This window comes from Heterocephalus glaber, unplaced genomic scaffold (assembly GCF_053883595.1).
Source record: "Heterocephalus glaber isolate CG9 unplaced genomic scaffold, H.glaber_assembly_v1.0 deba00000347, whole genome shotgun sequence".
NCBI classification, from domain to species: Eukaryota; Metazoa; Chordata; class Mammalia; order Rodentia; family Bathyergidae; genus Heterocephalus; species Heterocephalus glaber.
In genome coordinates this window covers 57,363,137-57,385,183 of record NW_028258143.1, presented here as the reverse complement: position 1 = coordinate 57,385,183, position 22,047 = coordinate 57,363,137, and the positions used below count along the sequence as shown (strand labels likewise).

The following is a 22,047-nucleotide window of genomic DNA, read 5'->3' as shown; positions in this document are numbered from 1 at the left end:
AGAACTTTGTTTTTTTCTACGATAATTATTCAAAGGTTTTTTTTGATACCAGGGATCGAACTCGGGTCCTTGCGCTTACACAGCAGGTGGCGAAACCACTAAGCTAAATCCCCGGCTATTCAAATAGTTTTTAACAGGGCCTGGTACATTTCTCATAGTGGGACTTGCTCTCAGAAGAAAATGTAGCTCAATGCATCTGCTTAGCTCAAACCATGATGGTTGTAATTTTAACTGAATGTTTCACGTGGCTTTCTAGCAATACCATACCTTTTGTTCCCAGGATCCACATGCTCTTGAGTTACTGTTTCTAGAAAAGGAAATAATGCAATCCATTTATTAGAATTCATATATCAAAATGGAACTTCGTATCTAATATGGATAACCTTTATGTTTTCCCTCTTTATTTGAATCAAGCAAAAAAATTACTGCTAAGATTTTTAACCCTTAAATGACTAGTGTTCCATTTTTGGAACACCCATAACAATGGAAGAAAGTAAATTATTTGTCTTTTCAAATTCTTGTTCTTTGAATTTTATATTCACTATATATGAATTTAATGCAAAAACTTAAAAAATTTAAATCTTTGGCATAAATGAGTTGAGAGCTTAACATTTAATAAGAAAAATTATACCTGTATGTGGCTATACATCAAGGAGAAAAAAACTATTTAAATGTCTCATTTGTTCTTGCCTTATCACTTTTTAGTTTTATGTATTTATTAAAGTTATTGAAAATTAAAATGTACTACAAATTAAGTTTTCTGGTACACAAAAAAGCATTCATTTTATAAGATGATTTACTTTATAAGAACAATCACATAGATATATTTCTGTACCTCTTAGATCATTCTATTTGGGTTTTTGGGCTATTGGTAACTGTATCTTTCTCATATTCCTTTGTCATTTAAAAAGAACATGTATCTACATTGTTTAGAGCTCCAATTTTGATAATTTACACAATTTACTTAAAAATGTTAAATAAAAATGAAAATTAGGTAGAAACTTTGAATGACATAAAGCAAATTATCATTCTTTAAAATATTTATTAACATCAAAATGCTAGCCTATTTTGTGATGGCTTGTGTTTTTCAATTTCTTAATGCAGTTCATATTTATGGATATTAAGTGAAGGAAAAAGCAGTTAATTCTAAAGGATATTCAATGTCTGTAGACTTAGAAACAATTTCTCAGAATCTTACTTTCCCAACACTCCAACTTTAAGTCCAACATCCAGAATTGCTAGGTCAGTATATTGCAAAGTGAATGCCAATCACCATCCTATCAGAATCACTTAGAGCTTATTGAAAACTCCACTACAAACCTGCAGAATCAGGGTATCTGTATTTCAAACACTGAAGGTGCTTTGAAGGATACCAAAGGTTAAGAACCACCGCTTAAAACATAAAAGCTCATCTTTCAGGCTCAGTGTCTTAAATAATGGTGGAACGCTGCACTTCACTCTTTACGAATGCCAGTACTTACACCATCTAGTGGTAAAAATTGCTTATTTCTACTTTTTAATGGATTCATTAATACCTAGTAGGATCCAATTAACATACTGTAAAGCAACATTTAGCGAAAGCAAAAATCTTACAGTAATAGTTTCTGTGGCATTTTTATTAACTTTTATCTAGGATAAGATGGACACATCTTATAATACCATTTTGTAATTGACCATGAAAATGTTTTTTTTTGGTATTTGAAAGAATACAGTTATGCTTTCATACATGACATGAGTTCATGAATTTACAAGAAAGTTTTGATTAGGCTTTAAGTGTCACTTATTATTTTACCACAGAATTGAAAGAGGTTTATTGAGCCCTGTTTTTTGTGTTTTTTAAAAAATTCTTAATTTTTTGCAGCACTGAGGATTGAACCCAGGGCATTCACACTGAGCTACATCTTGTCTTTATTTATATTTCTGGTTTGAGACAACCTAGGTTGTACTTGAACTTGTGATCTTCCTACCTCAGCCTCCCACAGTGCTAGGATTATAGCCATGTGCTGCCATGCCTGGGTCATTTTTAAATTTTAAAAAGAAATATGCAATAAAACTCTATGATGTTTGAAGTTTTAACACCTGACATTTGCTGAATATCTACATGTTCGTATTTTTTATACCCAAAGTACATCTGAGAAGTAAATTAGGTGAAGACACAAGCACTAGTTCACAAAATGTTATTCCTTGAGTTGTATAATTTCCTCATTTTAAGAAAAGTATGACATTAAAGCTTTTAAAAATAAGGTTTTAGGGATCAACTGTAAGAGAAGTGGGACTAAAGCTATTTAGAGGATTATAATGAAGTGCACACAGAAGCCAATATAAACACTGTTTACTTATATGCCACTTGGGAAAGAAAACAAAGCAGAAGGTTGCTTCCACTGAAATAGCACAGAAATGTTTCACTGAGAGGTATTAAATAGGTCTCTTTCAAATTTGTATGAAGAACTCAAAGAAAGACACTTAGGCCAGGCGCCCTACTGACACCACACCTCTCTGCTGGGAGTGGCTGCCTGACCTTACATGCAGCCAGCCACCAGAATCACCTAATTCCAAAGAAAACTTGGAGAGCAGGAACATATGTAATAGCTACAATGTGAGCGAGTGAGATTTAACTTCTCCCATGCAGCATGTGGAAAAGCTAAGGACTAGTAGGTAAAACTGTAGGGAGCCAGGTTTTCGATCAATTATGAGGACTGACCAAAGTCATGATTTATTTAACAAGGAAAACTTTATTTCTGCTGTACATAACAACATAGCTTTTTTTCTCTAAGAAACTTCATTTCTCCCACACATAACAACGTATTATTCTGAGAAACAACTACGATATTGGTTTTAGCATTAAGATATGGATTTTATAATACATGTCAGCCACCCCTGACTCCCAGATAAAACAATGTTTTGCAGACTATCAGGTATATAAAAAAAAAAGCTGTCAGCTGTCCACAGGGAGTGCGTCCAGTCACATTTTCAGTCAGTCAGCTGAGGATTATGTCATTATTTAGTCTTTGTTCTGTAGAAAGAACACAACACAAGTATGAAAATCATCACCTGAAGTAGCTGTTGTATATAATATTCCTGAAATGTTAGGAATTCTTTTATTTCAGTAAAACTAATGTGATCTGTTTACTCATAGCTGGTCACAAATAAGCAAAACCAAACTTACTGAGAAGAATGATGCAAGCAGGTACTGTACTGAATCTGTACAGGGGAAACGCTGTGAATTAATAAAAAACCAGATGCTCTGAAATCATTTATGTCTATTTTCCTCAAATAGTAAGGGAAATATATTATGCATATAATACTCATCTCAAAACTCAAGCACTGTCAGCATTATATTCTTAGAGCACTTTCTTCTCCTATTTCCTACATGTGGCTACCTTGATGTCAGGCTTTTTCCTTAGAAACAAGAATAACAAGTTATGTTTGTGACCTCTTCAAATTAAAGGAACAACGTGCATTCCCTCCCCACTAAAAACCATCAGTTATCACAATCATGTTAAATTTGGGAAAGTCTGTCATACTCTTTTGGGAAACTTTCTAATAAGTTTATTTATTATTTAGAGACAGGGTCTCACTACATCACCCAAGCTGGCTTGGAACACTTAGGCCCCAGCAATTCTTCTGCTTCAGCCTCCTGAGTTGTTGGGATTATGGGCATGTCATATGTTTATTTAACACACCCAAAAAAGAAAACACACTCATTATGGAATCCTTGGTAAATAAAATATGTGAAAATGAAAATAAATAAGCCATGCTACACTTAGAAGACATTAAAATTAGAACTAATTTTATCCTACCAAAATAACCATTTTCAACTAATCTGACCCTACTTTATCTTTGCCCTGAATAAGAATAAAGGAAAAAATGGTAGATTTATATCTTCAGGATTAGTCATTCTCATGAATATGTGATTCCTTTAATGTAGCAAATTGAATGAATGTACGTCACTTTCTTGTTTTTGTACTGGGGATCAAACTCGGGACCTGGCGCTTTCGCAGCAGGCGGCGGAACCACTGAGCTAAATCCCCAACCCAATGTACATCACTTTCAAGGGGAAAAGATACAGTATTATAAAGCTTAGTTTTCACAATACCACACTGGTCATAAGGCAGTTTCATACCATTAAATTTAATTCTCTCTGATAATTTGAATGTCATTATTTTGGATGAGATAACATCTCAAAAGTTTTCACCTAAATTATAAATGCAAGGGTTTTAGCTCATATTCGCAGTACTTTAAAATATTTACTTTTTTAAGTTTTATAATAAATTTTGCTATCTCATTTTCTCTCAATAACTCTGTAAAGCAACTCAGCTTGGAAAGATAAAGACAGCTGCCTGATCTTAGGAGCGATTGGAGCAGTAATATCAACGCAGATCTTCTCATTTTAGGTCCAGTATTCTCTTTAAAATGTAAATAATCACTAGGAAAAGCTCCACCATAAAAGTAATTTATATATTTTTTATAGTAGGAAATTGGTGTTATTGTCCTTTTTAAGGACAAAGATTTCTTTTTGAACAAAAGCAAAATGTTTAAACATTAAAATATTCAAAATAGGAATAAATACAATTTTTGCAAGCTATTTTAGAGGACAGTGTGTCTAAACAATTTGGTTCTTAACATTTTATTCATAAACAGGAAAAATGCTAATTCTTTTTCATTGGCAATTTAATATTTCTGGGGTTAAACTACTAACACTGTATGATGTAATGAGAACAGATTTTGTCATTAAATAAAACATTTTAAAAATAAGATTATTCACAACAGGCACCCAGTGGGCATTTTGTATTCCCAAATGCCTTCTCTGAAGGAGGAATTGGTCAGCTGGTTTGCCCTATGAGAGATGGGTCCTTATGAGTATGGCCTGAAATGATTCATCCTGATACTAATTAGCTCACATAATCAGAAAGAAAGAAAACCTTAATTGAGAAAAGAAATATTTTAAGCTAGAAATTTCAAACTGGATTCAGTTGAACTGCAGTAGATTTAGGCTGATGTGACTGGAAATTAGGAAATCCAGCTTTCCCTAAAACTCAAAATCCATTTACAGAATTTTAAAAATCTAACTTCAAAGAATGTTATCTAAAACCACAGAAATATAACCTATCACAGAAAAAGAATCTAAGTGTGATTTTTTGAAAACAAAAAGAAGGTAATAATATGGCTGCATATGTCAGTATTTATAATAAACAAAGAGTATTTGGTAAATGGTCAGGATGTTTAAAAAAATACATATATGCACACAAAAACATTTTCTGAATGTGTACTTTTAATGCACAAACTCATAAACATAAGTCCAGAAAAATACCAGTATTTAGGTTAAAAAGACTAAAGAAGATACATTATTTGATACTGCTTTTTAGGCATTTTATTAAAAGTAAAAGCATTCTTCATGAAAACTGTGAAAAATTGTTTCAATTCATTACTCAAGACACCAGTTCTTCACATTAAAAATCTTTAGAAGCATTTCAGTTTTAAAGTTTATTTAATAAGTACACAGTAAAATGTTCAATTCTTTGAATCTAAGATGTTCATAATAAAACAATTTTCTAAACTGAGATCTGATTTTATTTTATAGAAAAGCACAAATATTTTTCCACTAAATGTCAAAAACAATTTTTAAGTTTAAATACTTTACATTGTAAACATATACTTTGAAAATTTTGGCTTTACCAGGAGAGTTTTAAGCCAAGGAGTTTTTAACTAGTGGTTTCTGAAAAGTCCATGATTAAAATATTTATCATTTATAGTATATTCCTCTTGTACTATTTAGCCAGTATGTATAAAATTCAAATTAGGAAATGCTTACCTGAGAATTAGTAAGTTCTTTGCCTTTTGTTAGACTCTTCTCTTGGGGAATCTGCGAGCATAACTTTAAGTCTGACCCCATTCAGAATCTTCCCATGCAAAGTTGCAATGGCATCATTGGCGCTCATTCTATCTGCAAACTTGGCATACCCCACATTTTTCCCTGACACAAGGTAAACTTCGATCAGGTTACCAAAACGACTGAAACAAAGTAAAAAAAAAAAAATCTACTGATTCCCAGGAGGGTACTGAAATCCACATAACTTGTATTTTGCATAAATAGCTGATGCTACATTAAAATACTGAACCACTCCATAACCTAAAATAGAGAATACACAGAAATGAGAAAGAACGCAGATTCATTGTGAAGGTGAAACAATATAAAATTCTGATTATGACACAACTAGTAACACAGAATCAAAGGTATCAAGTTCTGTCATACATGTGTGGGTCCGTAGTATTCCTAGAAAGTAAAGCATAAGTCAAACTGCTGCTCAGTTCTCAAATGTGAATCCAAATGGGATCCATTCTCAACTCATTTTCCACCCTTCTCCCTATACTCAACAGTCATTTCATGCCAGTCTTACTCCTTCACAATCTCCTCACTCTGCTGATTTCCTTCATTCTCACTCAGGTCTCTTTCCTCATTCACATCAGAATCACCATGCCCTAGATCACTTCACGTTCTTCACTAGGCTTCTGATCACCTGGTTGTCCCTTTCCCACCCATTGTCTACCCTGTCTTCTTCATGATCTCTCTGAAACAAAACACAATCACTTCCTCCTTAAACAACTCCTTAGCATCTCCCCACAGCCTCCAAGGTGAGGACAAACTCCTAAAACAGCTCTCAGGATTGGTCCATGGCCTCTTTCCCTTCACATTCCTTCATAATCTTTCTCAGTCTATGTTCTAATGGCTTCCTTTCACATTCTCTTGGGCAGGAAAAATCATCCACACCTGCAGCTTCCTCCTGTGCCAAAAGACTTTCTTCACCCTGCAGGTCTCCTTGTATATCTTGCTTCTTTCAAGAAGCCTTCTCAGAGTTCCTACAGTAGGAACCCCTCCTGTGTCCTTCATACATTCCTCATCACAGCACCGATTTCACTAAGTTGTAATTTTCTATTTGTCTGTTTCCTATGTGAGAGTGGATCTAAGAGGGCAAGGTTTATGATATCTTGTTAACAGAATTATCATGTTTTGTTTACATAACATCTTGAGAACTTACAGTGCCTGCTTGGCATAATGAAGCAATTTTGGAAGAAAAATAAATGAATCAATTAAATAAAGGTCAAAATACCTGAACCCCATTCCTGATGTTTTGTGTAGAAGCTTCCTATCTATCTTATTTCACTAATATTCTTGCAATGGAAATAGAAAAATGACCAATAAAAAAAAGCTAAGGTAGGAGTTATATTACAAACACAAAAATAAGTAAGAACCTTCCTCTCTTCTATACTTATTATATATTCTTCCCTATGATCAAGTAACTATTCAATATGGTTACATAGTCCTTAAGATCCAACTGAGTGCTGAAAAAAATATAAGATACTTAAGGAATAATGGTCAGCTTATTTATAAATATGAATGAAAGGGTATGAGAAAAGAATTCTAATGCACAGATAGGTTGATGCTGATGTCTCTTTTATCAAGAGACAAAGTATTTGTCTATTCCATGCGTCTAGCTTTTCTAAACAATCCTACATTATTTATTTCTTCAAAACAAAATAACAGAAAATTTTGTGTAGAGATCTGGGATGGGAAAGAAGAGAAGGAAATTATCATAAATTGAAAAAGAGGATTCAAATGGGGAATTTTAAAAGTCAAAGAACATATCATCTCTATCTGGTAGTACTGCATACAGCAAGTTTCAAGATTGTGAGAAAGTGAAAATTATTAGTTTAAATAAATTATACTACAAAAACATACCATTATAGAATTGAAATCTTACCAGAATATATCCTCTAATACATCTAAAGGTAAAGGATGAGGATTAAACACAATAAAGAGTCTTTCTTTCACAGGAGTTTCTGGATCAGCTTTTTTTTTACATGATGGAAGTATAACATCTGTCTGGATTTGAGGCAACTGTGATCCAGAACTTCCTCCAAATTGCTGCTGAAGAGGTAGATATAAAATAAGATAAAGAAAAACTGTATTTCAGGGATTTTTAGCCATAGCTACAGTCATGTATATTGTGGCACCTATGTGGTCCTCCAATATGACTCTAAAAAGTTTCTTACTTAATAGGTAATAAACAAAGGTCAGATTTATCTTCAATTCTCTTGACTGCATTATAAGGGTTAAATTCTTACCTACTTACCAGAAATTGCTGCTGGCTTGGGTTATTCCACACCACTGAGGCAAGCTGTGCAGCTACCATCTGTGTTGCCATTTTTCTAAGGAGACTGGAGACAATAACTCATAATTTACAGAAAGCTGGAAATACTCAGTTCTAACTGTTACTTGTTTTCTGTGACTTCCCTGTGGGTCAACTGTTTTCTACCTTTATTTCTCAAATCATAATCATGTCCTTAGGCACTCCAGGAATGGTACTTACTCTGTTGCATTACTTCCATCATCAATGAAGGAAACACCTATCCGATTCCCAGGAGGGTACTGAAATCCATGTAACTTGTATTTTGCATAAATAGCTGATGCTACATTAAAATACTGAACCACTCCATGACCTAAAATAGAGAATACACAGAAATGCAAAAGAAAGCAGATTAAATGTGTAAGGCCAGTGTTATAACATGAAGGCAAAACAATATAAAGCTCTGATTGTGACACAACTAGTAATACAGCATCAAAAGTATCAGATAATAAAGTTCTGTCATACATATGTAGGTCAGCAGTATTCCTAGAAAGTAAAGCAGAAGTCATATTTAGAAAAAATATAAATATGCTCTTTTAGTAGTTTTAACATATGTTCTGTATAATGAAAATAACTTTAATATGTTGGATGTTCTTACATAATATAAATATACCTATAAACCTAAATTTTTGTTTTTTGAAACTTATTTTGAAATTTTAAAATTTTCTCTTATCATACTGGGTAGGAAATGAAATGAGAAATGGTATATGAGAAGAATATATACTCAACTAGTTATATCAGTGGAGAGAGAGAAAGTAATATGTATAAAAAACAAAAGTAACAGAGTGTCTCAGATCAAAAGTCACCTACTTCACATAACTTTGGGGAGCTAAGGGGACAGATTTCAATGCAAAAAGTTGATATTGAAGGGAGAAACAATTTCATACTAGAGAGCCCAGGAGCTTGTGACACAAGAAAAAGGTTTTTTTAGATATATTTAAAATATGACCTACTTTGGGTAAAACAACTAAAGTTTTATGTTTCTGTCTAAACCCAAGCATCTGATATTTTAATGAAATTAAAATCAAATGACCTTTTAATATTAACGAAAATAAGATTGAACATCCTGAAACATCTCTGTTCCAATAACATACTCTACAGATATATCTAACCATATAGAAGGTACAGTAAATACATTTCAACATACTAGATAAATGGTGGTTGGATGGACAAAGCAGTATTACATATAAATGTAACAATTAATGTGCCAGGAAACACAATATATGTGCCTAGGAGCTTTAAACAGAATGACAGGGTAAGATTAGGTTAAGAATGAAGACAGCGCAAAGGAGGTTCAATGGAGAGTTGTGCTAGAAGGTGTGGGCTGGCCAGGGCAACAGTGAGTATGCAGGGGCATCCCTCTGAAGGGCGAGGTACGTCAGGGCTGCCAGCCCCAACCCAGACTCATTCCCCTACTTCTGCTCACCACTCAAGCCACTCTGAGAGGACTACATCAGGTAATCCTAGAGTCCTGGAGGAAATGCCAAGTATGATGTCTTTATATGGCCTTTCATTTCTAATTCTTCAGCAAACAAGCAAAAGTGCTTGGCACTAATTAAAAGATTACAAACAGAAACCCTATCATGAGGTATTTTCTTTTGCTACTTGAGACAAAGAATGCTTTATTTTGTGAGAGTTAAAGAAATATTTTTTAAAATGAGTAACTTGTATAAAGTAGATACATTCCCAGGGGTTTATTTATTAAGGTAGCAGTAGATTTTAAAGTCTAAAATAGAGACAAAGGAAAACTAAAACTCCTATCACACAAACAGTATGTCATAAAAAAAAAGACATTTAAGGAAAACCATCTTAACAAAACATAATCTATTTAAAAACAGCATCAACAATATTTTACCATAATTTGAATAAGGATCTCGTTGAACTTCACAATACTCCAATCCTGGTACTATATCAAAAATGCTGAAAAGCTGCTCTTCAGTGAAAGGAACTCGTGATATAACTGACAGGCGTTTGGAGATAGCTTCATGGCCTCTGTTGTCATTCTTGTCAAAATTTGGAAATTCAGATTGTTGATCTCCAACAATATTTAAAACAAAAACAAAATCCTTAAGTTTTGATATATTCAAAACTTCATGCAACATTTTATGGACTAGAAAATGAAAGTCCATTGCACTGGACAAAGCACTGTATTTGGTAGCATGCTTTTGGTCATCAGCACTACCAGAAGGGACCAATGGGAAGAAAACACACAACTCTCCCCACCCCCAACTTCAACACAGAAATACAAATTCTGACTTGATAGGAGGGAGTTTAGTATGTAAAACTGAAAAATATGCCTAGAATTTTATGGCAAATAATATCTAAAGACTTTGCATTCATCACCCACTTTCTCCTTTTACTAAGAAGCTTCAACTTTTGTCATTCTTTTCTGTAGCCCTAACTTTAAAGCAGCCACAGTTTTGAGACAAAATATTAGGACTCATACTGAAGGGATATCTGCATATATTTTCTGTACTTTTTGGTTAGCTGAAAAAAGGCAGAAGTTCTCTAAAAAAGTGGTGGTGACATAGTTTTATATATAAAGAATGCTCTAATCAGAGAAAAATATAATTGAAGTAAACAAAATAAGTGTTAAGTTTTAAGGACACTTAAAGTTTTGAGCAACTTTTTAGGGAAAAAAATACATTAAAGATTTTTATTCACTAGGTGAGATTTACAGACTAATGATAAAAAATAGTTAAAACACACTCAAATTAGAATGCATATACTAGATCTACTACTGAAGTAAAAGTAGTCCACTTACCAAATGGAAACATATTTATTCTAGGTTCATGTCCTAAAGCCTCCTGCCTCATATTATTATAATAATCTTGTTCTGAGGATTCAGATGGTTTATTTTTCGGTTCAGCCAAGATTGCTCTAAAACCTGAAAAAGAGAATCCCGGAATTTCAGGTTTCATTGCAAATTTAACACAACTGCAAATGTACATGGTTGCTAGTGCCTGACTTAGCTTAATAGTCTAACTGTACAAAGCAAAATCTATACAGCAGACCTACCTCTTTGCTGTCTGAAAAGTGTGGCAAACAAATCTAACAGCAAGAATCCCAATTTACCGGTCAGTGTAGACATGGAAGATTCAAGTCAACTACACGTGATATTATTAATTTGCGCAGGCTCCTCAACATCAAAACCCTATCTGGCTTCTTCACATTTAATCTGCCACCAAGATTCTTCCTTTGAAATATACTTAGAATATGTTATCTTTTACTTTACCTTCTCTGCCTGTTTTAATTTAGAGTTTCTTCAATTAATTACAACAGCCCTTTAAGTGGTCTTCTTGTTTCTGGATCAAGAGTTCTTAACTAGGGGGTCTAAGCATGAGCTACAAAAGGTGGGAAAGTTCTAAGCATTCTCTGAAAATTTAAACAAAGTATTTATGCATATATTTCCACATGGGTGTAATTCAAGGGATCCCAGCTTTTCTAATATTATACTGTGGTTTCAAACAGGATAAAACTGGCCAGTATGAATTCCTTCAATGAAAATCTATCCTCAATACTGTGATTAGATCAACTGTTCTATAAGGTTTATTACTATCAATTATTATTATTTGCAGTAGTGGGGATTGAACCCAAGGCCTTTGGACTGAGCAATATCCCCCGCCTTTTTCTTTATTTTGGGAGTGGGCCTTGCTAAGTGCTAAGTTACCTAAGTTAGGCTGGGCTCAAACTTGTGATCCTCCTGCCTCAGCCTCCCAGAGTGCAGGGATTACAGGAATACACCACCACATCCAGCCAAGCTTTATTATTTTTAAACATACTACAGAAACCTAATGTGGACTAACTTGAAACTCTTCATAACCTCCCACGTAATATAATATTATGGTTCTGATGTACTTAATTGACTTTCATAATTTCTCAGCCGGAATATTGTGCTTTATGCGACAGTCTTCCTGATATGAAGAACAAGACATGTTCATTCCTAGCTCTGTGCCTCTGCCAACCCTGCTCTCATCTTTTCCCCTGCCCACTCTATACCAGAGGCAAGTCCTACTTCCTCTCAATGTGTTTCCATCTCACTTGGAGCACTTGCTGCTCACCACTGATAGACTATCCCACCCACTTCTGAATACTTCTTTCACTTAGCAAATTCTTACTGAGTCTACTATAAACAGAAGTTACTATGGAGGAGAGCTCAATAAATCTTTACCTAGGCCTATGACTATACTAGGTATTTGGGATGATGGAAAGACAAATAGGACATATTTCTTATTTTTGAAGAGCCTTTAAAAATTATTCTATTATTCAGTATTTTTTACATATTAGGTCTTAATACCCAATGTAGATATAAAGTCCTTAAATGCCAGTATTGCCATATATTTTATATGTATTCCTCTATTTAGCATATTAATGAGTATACCATAGGTACTCAATGAAGTTTGGCTGAACGGAAAATTCAGAAGTATCTAAGATGAAAATTTTGGTGTGGACCTTCTGGGTAACTAAAAATGCTATTAAGAATTCTTTCTTGTAAGTACAAATTTTCATAATACCTAAAAACAGTAATTTATTCCATATAATTTCATATCATTTCAAAGAATATCCTGACATCATTAAAATGCTCAGTCTTTATTATTTATACTAGCAATAGCAGAAGATTCAATTACCATAACTCTTAGCTTGAAATCAATTTTATAATTAAATACCTATGTTAGCAAACCTTAGAAACCCTATGCTTACCCTATACGTTTATTAGTACATTTAATTCTATTTAGAGTTTAGGCCAAAAATGAATAAATATGGTATAAGTATTTTAAAAAACTGAAAGAGTAAATGAAATTCTAATATCTTAAATTCTCATACATATATTTCAAAAACCTATTGAAATAACCAAAGTATGCACTGCACTTGCTGTCTTAATGTAGTTGCTCATATTTCTCTTCACAGTGCTTCTGTGAATGCTTAATCATGACCCCAAAATATTTTTCATCTTTGAATTATGTATATTTAAACATCTACTGTTAAGATTAAATTAGTAGATATGTCAGCAAAAACCAATATTTGATTCAGTTATTTAGAATAACTGGAATTTTAAAGAAAGTTTTTAACAATGTCAAAAACATATTCTTACTTCGATCACAGTTTTCTATTGCTTGGGCAGCTTGTGATGGTTTTAAATATCGTACGTAGCCCAAACCTTTACTTTCTCCAGTGACTTTATTCTTAATAATGCTGCAATACTCGATATCTCCATACACCTACAAGAGTTAAAAGACAGGATCTTAGGGAACTCAAAATTAGTAATTGAAGATATTATTTCAAAACTAACTTTAAATGTATGATTATTCATGCCTTGTGGTCATTAGGGTGGTGTGTCAACTGGATTGGCTTTGGGATCCACCTGGGGGATTGGGAGAGCACACTTCTGGGTGTGCCTGGGTAGTCAAGGAGGGATGGCCTTGGGGTCTACGTCTAGCCCCTTGCCGCTTCTATCCTGCTCTGTTCCTCTGCTTTGGTTCCTGGCTGTCATCAATTAAAAAGCTTTGGTCTACCATGCCCTCCTACTATTATGTTTCTGCCTTGGAACCAGCCAATCATTAACTGAATCTCCATAAAATGAGAGTTCAATTAAACTTCTCATCCTTCAAGTTGTGGGTATCAGGTATTGTGCTTAAACCTCTGTTCCTTTAAGTTGTGGGTGTCGGGTGTTGTGTCCAGTGATGGAAAAACTAATATAGGAAATTGGTGCAAAGACTGGGGTCAATGCTGTAAATCTAGCTGACAATGGGATTCAGGAGCCTTTGGACCTGGTTTGTGGAAGAATTTGGAAAAGTTTAGAGATGTGGGCTAAAGAAGTCATAGAATGCTGTAAGTAGAGCCTGATGTATACTTCTGGTCAGTGCTCAGAAGACTTGAGCAGTGATGGGAATGCAGACAGTAAAGGAGTTTGCAGATAGGAAGGAATACTCCATTGACAGTTGCAGTAGAGGTCATGATGTTATACTCTGGTAGAAAGTTTGTCTACATTTCATCCATATCATGAGACTTTGCAGAAGACTGAAATTAATGGTGGAGGAAATTTCAAGACAGCTCAACATTCAGGCTGTGACATGGGTACTGCTGGCTGCCAGATTTACAGTAAGAATCAGGGGCAAAAGACAGAACAGAAAAATTTGAAAAACTTAAATTTTGGCGTACAAGAAACCAAAGTAAAGTTGGGGCAAAGGAGGTGTGGCTGCTTAAAAGATTAGTAGCATTAAAAGAAACTACTTTGTGCAGGGACAAGATGCCTTATGGGATCTCAGGAATCAGGAAGGCCCCACACATTACAGGCTGAAGAGTTCAAACTATCACCATTTCATTTAAGAAGAGAGTCCATGGGCCCCTTTGCTCAATCAGGACCTCCTAGGAAATTTGTTTCCTATGATTCTTTTCACTATTCTTAGCCATTCTCAAAGACTGCTCTAGGGGGATCATAGTCTAGGGGAGTAGCTGCTGCTCCCACTGACAGCAGACCTTGGTAGCATCCCCATGATGCTGGTTTTACTGGCATGCAGAATGAAGAGTTGTGGGGTCAAAGAGACTTCCATCCAGATTTCAAAGGTAGGCTTGAGAGATTGGCATGAAGCCCCTGGGAGGGCAGTACATGAATCTGTGGAAATAAAGCTGAAGGTGCAGTGGAGAACCCAGGAAGTTGAAGGTGCCAGGAATGTGAAATGTCTGCCAAGAAAAGCTGTAAAGCATGAGTGGAACCAGGCCAAGAGAGAGGCTATGTGGCTTCAACTGGCAAGGCTACAGGGATGGCTACCCAAGCCTTCTGTAACTCACATTTTACTACCACATTCCCAATGCCAGATATGCAACTACAGGGATTATTTGAGTCTTGATTTGGATTTCTGCTGGGTCCATTGTAATTTCACCCTTTTCATTCCTAGTTGCATAGATCTGGGCCTTTTCTTTCCTTTTTCTGATAAGGTTGGCTAAGAGTTTGTCAATTTTGTTTATTCTTTTGAAGAACCAACTCTTGGCTTCATTGATTTTTTTGTATCACTCTCTTAGTCTCCATTGCATTGATTTCTGATCTGATCCTTATAATTTCCTCCCTTGTATGAGCTTTGGGTTTGTCCTGCTCTTCTTTTTATAGAGGCTTGAGGTTCAGCGTCAGGTTGTTTAATTGGGCTCACTCTGTTTTCCTAATATGAGAATTCACTGCTGTGAATTTCTCTCTTAAGACTGCTTTCGTTGTGTCCCATTGATTGAGATATGTTGTATTGTCATTGTCATTTAATTGTAGGAACTGTCTGATTTCTTCTTTAATTTCCTCTGTGACCCACTGGTTATTCAGAAGTGTGTTTTTCAGCTTCCATGTGTTTATGAAATTCTTGTGGGTTTTTTGCCATTGATCTCCAATTTCATCACACTATGTGGTCTGATAATATACAGGGGATAACTTCATTTCCTTGATTTGGTCTAATTTTTGTCTGTCCCCTTGTTCTCTCCTTTTGCAATAGAAATGTTTTCCTTGTGCCACTGAACAGTTAGGATTATGTAACTTGTTTGTTATTTTCATAGAGGTTCTCAACTTAGGAGTTTGCCTCGAGTCTCAGAAGAGAGTTTGACCTTGACTTTTGAAAAACCCTGGAATTGCTGAGACCTTGGGGGAGGGATTGTTGTGTTTCTGGTTGTGTACAGTACACTTGTATTAGGTTAGACAAAATTATAAACTTGTTACTGTCTTTATTTGGAGATTAGGTATGCTTTTAAGATGTGTTTGGTGACAAGGGGTGTGATATGGTGGTTAGAGCTGTATGTCAACTTGATTGCCTTTGGGTGACTAGTAGAGCACACTTTTGGGTGTGTCTGGGTGGGTCATGAAGGCATGGCCCAGGGGTCTATGTCTAGTCCCTTCTCCTTTCCTTTCTGGGTCTGTTTCCTTGTTCTGGTTCCTGGCCACCATGACCTAAGTAGCTTTGCTCCACCATGTTCTCCAAGCCAGTCTGACCATAGACTAAATCCTCTTAAAACATGAGCCAAATTAAAGCTCTCTTCAAGTTGTGGGTGTTATGTATTGTGCCTCGTGATGGGAAAGCTGACTCATATGTGCTTCTTGCTTACAAACAAAGAAATCCTTCAAGGATACAAAGATATTTTTTATTGCTTATTTCACAGTGAAGGGAACTGAGCCTTTCAGAAATCAAATAATTTGCATAGGTCACAGAGGAGGTAATTCATAGAGAGAAAAAGACTTACACATGGTCTGAGTAGCTTCAAATTCTTACTCAGTTGTAGGTTGTAGTTAGGGGTAGAGGTGCTGGAATTGGGCTTTCTAGACTGAAACCTGGCTCAGCCACTTATTAATTAGGCAGATTATTTATCTTGCCTGTGCCTGCCTCATTATCTGTTAGATGGAGCTATCTCATTGGGTTGTTTTAAGGAGTAAATGAACTAATCTTTATTAGGTGCTTATAAAGAGTTTGGGACATACTAAACACTCAATACATATTAGCTATAATTGTTTAACTGTCTTTTAACAGGAGCATAAACAATTGTGTATTCTTTTAGAGGAGAGAAAGTCAAAGTATATTTCTAAATCACTCAAAACATTAATAATCTATTTGAGAAATATGCACTAATGTTTATTTTTAATGTTGGAAGAAATCTGGATATAAATTCTTGGTATTTATTGTTTAATTTAATAAATTCCCATGTACCCAGTAACTTAATTACTGTACATTAGATAAACAGTCTTATTTATTATTCAGAAAAAGATAAACAGTTATACATATAGGAAGAAAAACATTTTTTCTTACTATAAGAGGAAGTGTGGAACATATATTTTTGACATGTTATTTTTGAGGTATTTTGTTCAACTCTCACTTGGGACAGGACAGAAGAGTTTGAAAATCATTTTTTTCTGCTTGTTTGTTATCTTTCTTGCTTCCCGGCCACCTGATTCATAGTATTGGCGCATAAGTAGAAAAAAAATTTTTAAAGTATAACTCAAAACAATTTAAACACTGTTTTAAACTAATTTTTGTGGAAGTTTACTACTGGCCTATAAAAGTGAATGGCTAAAAACATTTAAAATTATCTTCAAATTTCATTTACCATTATCTATATTCAGAGCTGCAGTTGTTTCCTTCAATATAACTCCTTCAGAAGGCCAATTTTAGGATAAAAAAAATCAAATCATAAACCTTCCTAAAAGAGACCCCCCCCCAAAAAAAAGCCTTTCTGTGTGTGAGTAAAATGTCAACGTACTGTAAGTCCATAATTAATATTACATAATAATGGCTCACATAATCAGGCCTGGCTGACTCACCTCTACATAAGAGTAACAGATAACAGACAGGAGTGATAACAAAGTGCTTTAAAAATCAAAAGCAGGATCCAGACAGTGTGTTTAAATCTTAGTTCCACCAGCTATTAATTGTGTGATCTTACTTAAAACTCACTGAGCTCTGTGCTTCATTATTCTGAATCTATATTTTCATGATAAAGTTTGGTAGGATCCACCCTATTACTATCTTCCAATTCTAGTAACTGTGCAACCTTCAAGGACTGAGTCATTACAGATGCTAGGTGATTAGAAGACACACATACCTTAAATTTTTCCCTCAGATCTTCCTCTGTGTAGGACTTCGGTATCATAACAAAGATTCTTGTAAGTTCTTCATCTTCAACATCTCGGTGACTTCCAGATGATCGGGACTGAGCAATAAAAACCTAACAAACACATAAAATCCCCCAATCATGTCAGCCATTTTCCTATTCCTTAAGCATTCTTAATGATTATACATATGGAATTTATATTAGGTTAAAATGCAGTGTGAAAGGATCTTATGAAAACCTTTTTTTTCAAAAAGTAACTTTTTTCAAAAGTAAACTTTTCTGCAATGACTTTTTTATATAATACCAATCATGTTTTTTTAATACAGTTTCCCTTTTTGATTAGCAAGAGCAAGTGGATGTACTTAAAAAGCACGTGTACCTTGCAGTTGTTGATACAGTTCAATAAAATGTTCATTATATATTTCATAGCTATTAAAACATTTCACATCTTTATTGTTTACTTATTCTATCAGACACTATGAGAGGAACAGAAAAATCTGATTATGAATTCATCTTCCTTTTTTTTTTGCTGTTTGTATTTTTTGAGGCAGGGTTTTGCTAAGTTGCCTTGGATGTTCCTGATCTTGTGATCCTCCAACCTCAGCCTTCTGATTACAGGTATGTACCACTGTAACTGACTCTTATCTTTTTCTGTTTAGTAATGTCAAGTATTTCTCATGTTTTGAAGTTCTCATTGGCTGCATAAACATGAGATTATTAGATACCTTTTAACTGATGCTTTTATTCTTATGAAATCACTCTGTCTGTTAAAATCCCATGTGCTGAAGTCCATTTTATCTGAATGCATGCTAGCTTTTGTATAATTTTATCTTCAACCACTCAGTACCTTTGTATTTAAAGCATGTCTCTTGCAAACTGCCATTTCATTCGGTCCTGTTTTTTAAATTTTAATCCTGTCTTACAATCTTTTCATTTTAATTACTGTTCAGTTCATTTACATTTAATGTAATTACTGATATAGCTGGGTTTAAGTCTAGCTGGTTCCCTACTACTAATTTTTAGAAAACAGTATCACAACCATATTCTGATTCATCTCAGTGACTATCCAAATGATTTCATTTGTGAGCAGAAAAAGGCACAGGATTTTTCTAATATTAGCAATTTACTTTTATTGAAACATTGTTATACTAGTGTTCTTTGAATTTGCTTAGTAGGATTGCTTTTATTTAATTCCTAAATTTTTCTTGATTTTGTACTACTGCAGAGGAATGTTAAAATCTGTGACTAAGATTGTGAACTTGTTCATTCAGCTATAAGTGTAGTAAGTTTACAGGCTTGGTTTTTATTACTTGAATATAACATAATTAATTGAATCACTATACATACTAGGACCAATGAGGTTTTGTATGTGTGCATGTTTCCTTTAAAGGGTGGCAGTATATCAATCAAATATGTTAAAACGTGGACTATGGAATTCTAGTGTAGGAGGCAGCAACCCAAAAGGACACTGGACTTAAAATGCCATGTGGGATATCGGGTATGACGGCACATGCCTATAATTCCAGCATTCCGGAGGCTGAGGCAGGAGGATCACTGTGAATTCCAGGCCAGCCTGGGCTTCATACTGATTTCATCACCAGCCTGGACTACATAGTGAGACACTGTCCTCAGAAAAACAAAAATCAAACAAAAAAGCCATATGAGATTTTATAAGTGTTGAAAAAAGAGAATATTAAAGCCATAAGAAAAGAAAGTCACTATTTTTGCAAGCAAACAACCTGTCATATAGTTGGAGACATATCCCTAGAGTTTACCTCATTCCTCCTTCAATAATCTGCACTATATGCCAAGCACTGTGCGAGATATTAGCAATAGTGTATTGAGAAACATAAAAATGGACCAGTAGAAAATTACTCTACTAGATGGAACAGTATAATGAATGATCAATAGGAAAACACAAAAGAGGGAAGCTCTAAGAATATATAGCTACCAGAGGAAAAACAGGAGCCTCAGGTAAAGGTGCTATCAGGTCACAGATTTCCAAATTTTAGAAGACTGAAATTTTTAAAATTTCTGATAAAAGGCAACATCTATGTAGAACACAAGAATAACTTCCTAATGGAAGATTTTTTCCTCACATATTTTTATCTTCCTAGAAAACAAACCCTCATAGGTAAGCAGTGTTGGGACTTTAATTTCTCTTGTGGGGATTTATCAAGGGAAGTGGGTTTCAAATTTGAAGCATTTTTTCATTGCCCACGTGGGCTATGAAGTCCTTTTACACTCAAAAGTATAAAACCCATTCCATTAAGGTCATACCTGGAAAGAAATGAAAATTATCAATCTAGTGCATGAGTCAGCAAACTATAGCTCTGTTTTTGGTATAACCTACAAAAATTGTTTTCACATTTTTAAAGGGCTGTTGGAAGTAATCAAACAAGGATAGGACAGAGACTGCTACCCCCAAAGTATACAATATTTATCCTGTGATCCTTTATTGAAAGTTTGTCAACCTCTGATCTAATATATGTTGTGGCCCTACAATTAATTTTGATGCCCTGTTCTGAGCCATTTCAGAGGATTGGGGAGTTGATTATAAATTTATCTTTCTTCTTTCAGCTCTATCAGTAATATTGAATGTATTTTGAAGCTCTACTGTTGGCTGCACCCAGACATGGGAATGCCATGTACTTTTTTTACTGTCTACTGAGTCGTGGTATATTCTTAGGCTCCTTCTCTTTTGTGGATGGAGGTACAGGCAAGACCTCCAGAGACGGAAATATCTGAGTCCTTCATTTATAAGTCCCTATTAATACTCTTCCCAATTTTCAGTAAATGAGAAGGGGGGGGCAAAGACCACAGACAGAGACACAGACAGACAGACAGACAGACAGACACCTTCACAGCAGGCCGGGTGAATGGGCTGTGGACTCAAGAACTGCCAGGAACGACAGGGTGGCACGGAGAAGGGGCTCGCATCAGCCCCTGCCCGCAGACTGGCGCAGGCTCAGGGCCCTGGGGGATCCTCTCCCAAGGTCACCTCCACCCCCTGCCAGCTGCATGGTCAGCCTCCTCCGCCTGGCACAGCACCAGGGAGAGGCCCGGGAGACCCATCCCCGGCCGCCTCCGCCCCCGCGGGCACAGTGACCCGGGCACCCGCACCTTGATGGGCTTAGTGTTGTTGGGCTCAAGGCACTGTCCGTGCATCTCCTCCATGGCCCTGCAGGCCTGCGAGCTGCGGGCGAACTTGATGAAGGCGATGCCCTTGGACTCCTTCGTGTGCTTGTCCCGTACCACCCAGATGTCCTGGATCTCGCCGAACGGCGAGAAGCGCTCCCGCAGCACCGCCTCGGGCGTGTACTTGCTGATGACCAGGAAGATGCGGCTGTTGGGAGGCTCGTCCAGGCTGTCCACGCCCGGGCGGAAGCTGCTGCCACCGCCGCCCGCCGAGCTGCCGGCCTCCTCCATCGTGCTCCACCTCGGCGCGGGCGGCGGGACCTGGTCCCTCCAGGTCCTTGCAGATTCTCCCTTGGTCTCAACCCACTCGTCGCGGGTCCGCCTCCCCCCTTCCGGAAGACGGAGAAGTCAGGCGTCAGGCGATTTCCCTCCGTAGGGGTGTTGGCTTCCGGGAGCAGCCTGCAGCGCCCCCTGGCGTAGCGGGGTACCCGCTAAGGCCAGTGCGCCCTGCTGAAGCCAGGTTCGAGAGTTATCAGTTTGTACAATGCTTGTTCCCTGAGGCCAGAGCAGATTGCCTAATACAGGGCTTTCCCAGCGATGGCTTTGCCTCACTATTGTCCCAAGCCCAAGGATTCTTCCCCCAAACTTTACAATGACACACTTGTTGAAGGTGGCCAACTTCATTCAAGTTGTTTGGGGGTGGGAGGGGGCATTGTGGATGTACTGGCACCACTGCAACAGGGTCTTGAAATGGGGACTATACTGACAGATTGGCCCTAATTCGACTTCAATAAGGCAAATGGGAATTTATAAGCAGGATCAGGAGGAGAGTTAATGGATGGACGATTCAACGTCAGGGGTAACAAGGATTCTTGCTAGATCTGCTTAACAGCATTCTTGCTGAAGGTAGTGCAGAGATATAAAACAGAGGGGGCAGAACCCAAGAGTGAGGATTGTCACTAACCTGATTTAGCAGGACTCTTGCTCAAACTGGATTTGTGTTAGTTACTTTTCTTTCCTTGCTAAGACAAAATATCGACCCTCAAAGTTAGAGGGGGAGGGATTTAGTTGGCTTACAGTTCGTAGAGCTTTCAGTTTATAATCCACTGGCTCCAAGGCAGGGATGGCAAATAGGCATCGCAGAGGAGAA

At 36.3% G+C, this 22,047-nt stretch overlaps 2 protein-coding genes across 6 annotated transcripts in view; one reads left to right on the top strand and one right to left on the bottom strand.

Moving 5' to 3' along the window:
• Window positions 1-5,812: 5,812 nt before the first annotated feature.
• LOC101701312 (RNA-binding protein 45) lies at window positions 5,813-21,321 on the bottom strand. Of its 5 annotated transcripts, none has more exons than XM_004857747.4 (9): window positions 20,883-21,321; window positions 17,751-17,873; window positions 13,279-13,405; window positions 10,951-11,073; window positions 10,042-10,221; window positions 8,370-8,499; window positions 8,133-8,217; window positions 7,761-7,924; window positions 5,813-6,012 (listed from the first exon to the last, which is right to left on the bottom strand). In XM_004857747.4, exons 1-9 carry the CDS (start codon window positions 21,186-21,188, stop codon window positions 5,820-5,822), a joined length of 1,431 nt encoding a protein of 476 aa, XP_004857804.1. In that variant the 5' UTR covers window positions 21,189-21,321; the 3' UTR covers window positions 5,813-5,819. The 5 variants fall into 5 exon arrangements, with proteins under 5 accessions (XP_004857804.1, XP_087057033.1, XP_087057039.1 ...); XM_087200907.1 differs by having other exon boundaries at window positions 7,761-7,927; window positions 10,042-10,230; window positions 10,954-11,073; XM_087200913.1 differs by having other exon boundaries at window positions 10,042-10,230; window positions 10,954-11,073.
• Pde11a (phosphodiesterase 11A) overlaps window positions 18,320-22,047 on the top strand; it is a 514,960-nt gene continuing 511,232 nt past the window's right edge. Inside the window, exon 1 of the mRNA XM_087200903.1 lies at window positions 18,320-18,377. The gene's annotated coding sequence lies outside the window, so the exon portion shown is untranslated. The remainder of the gene's footprint in view (window positions 18,378-22,047) is intronic.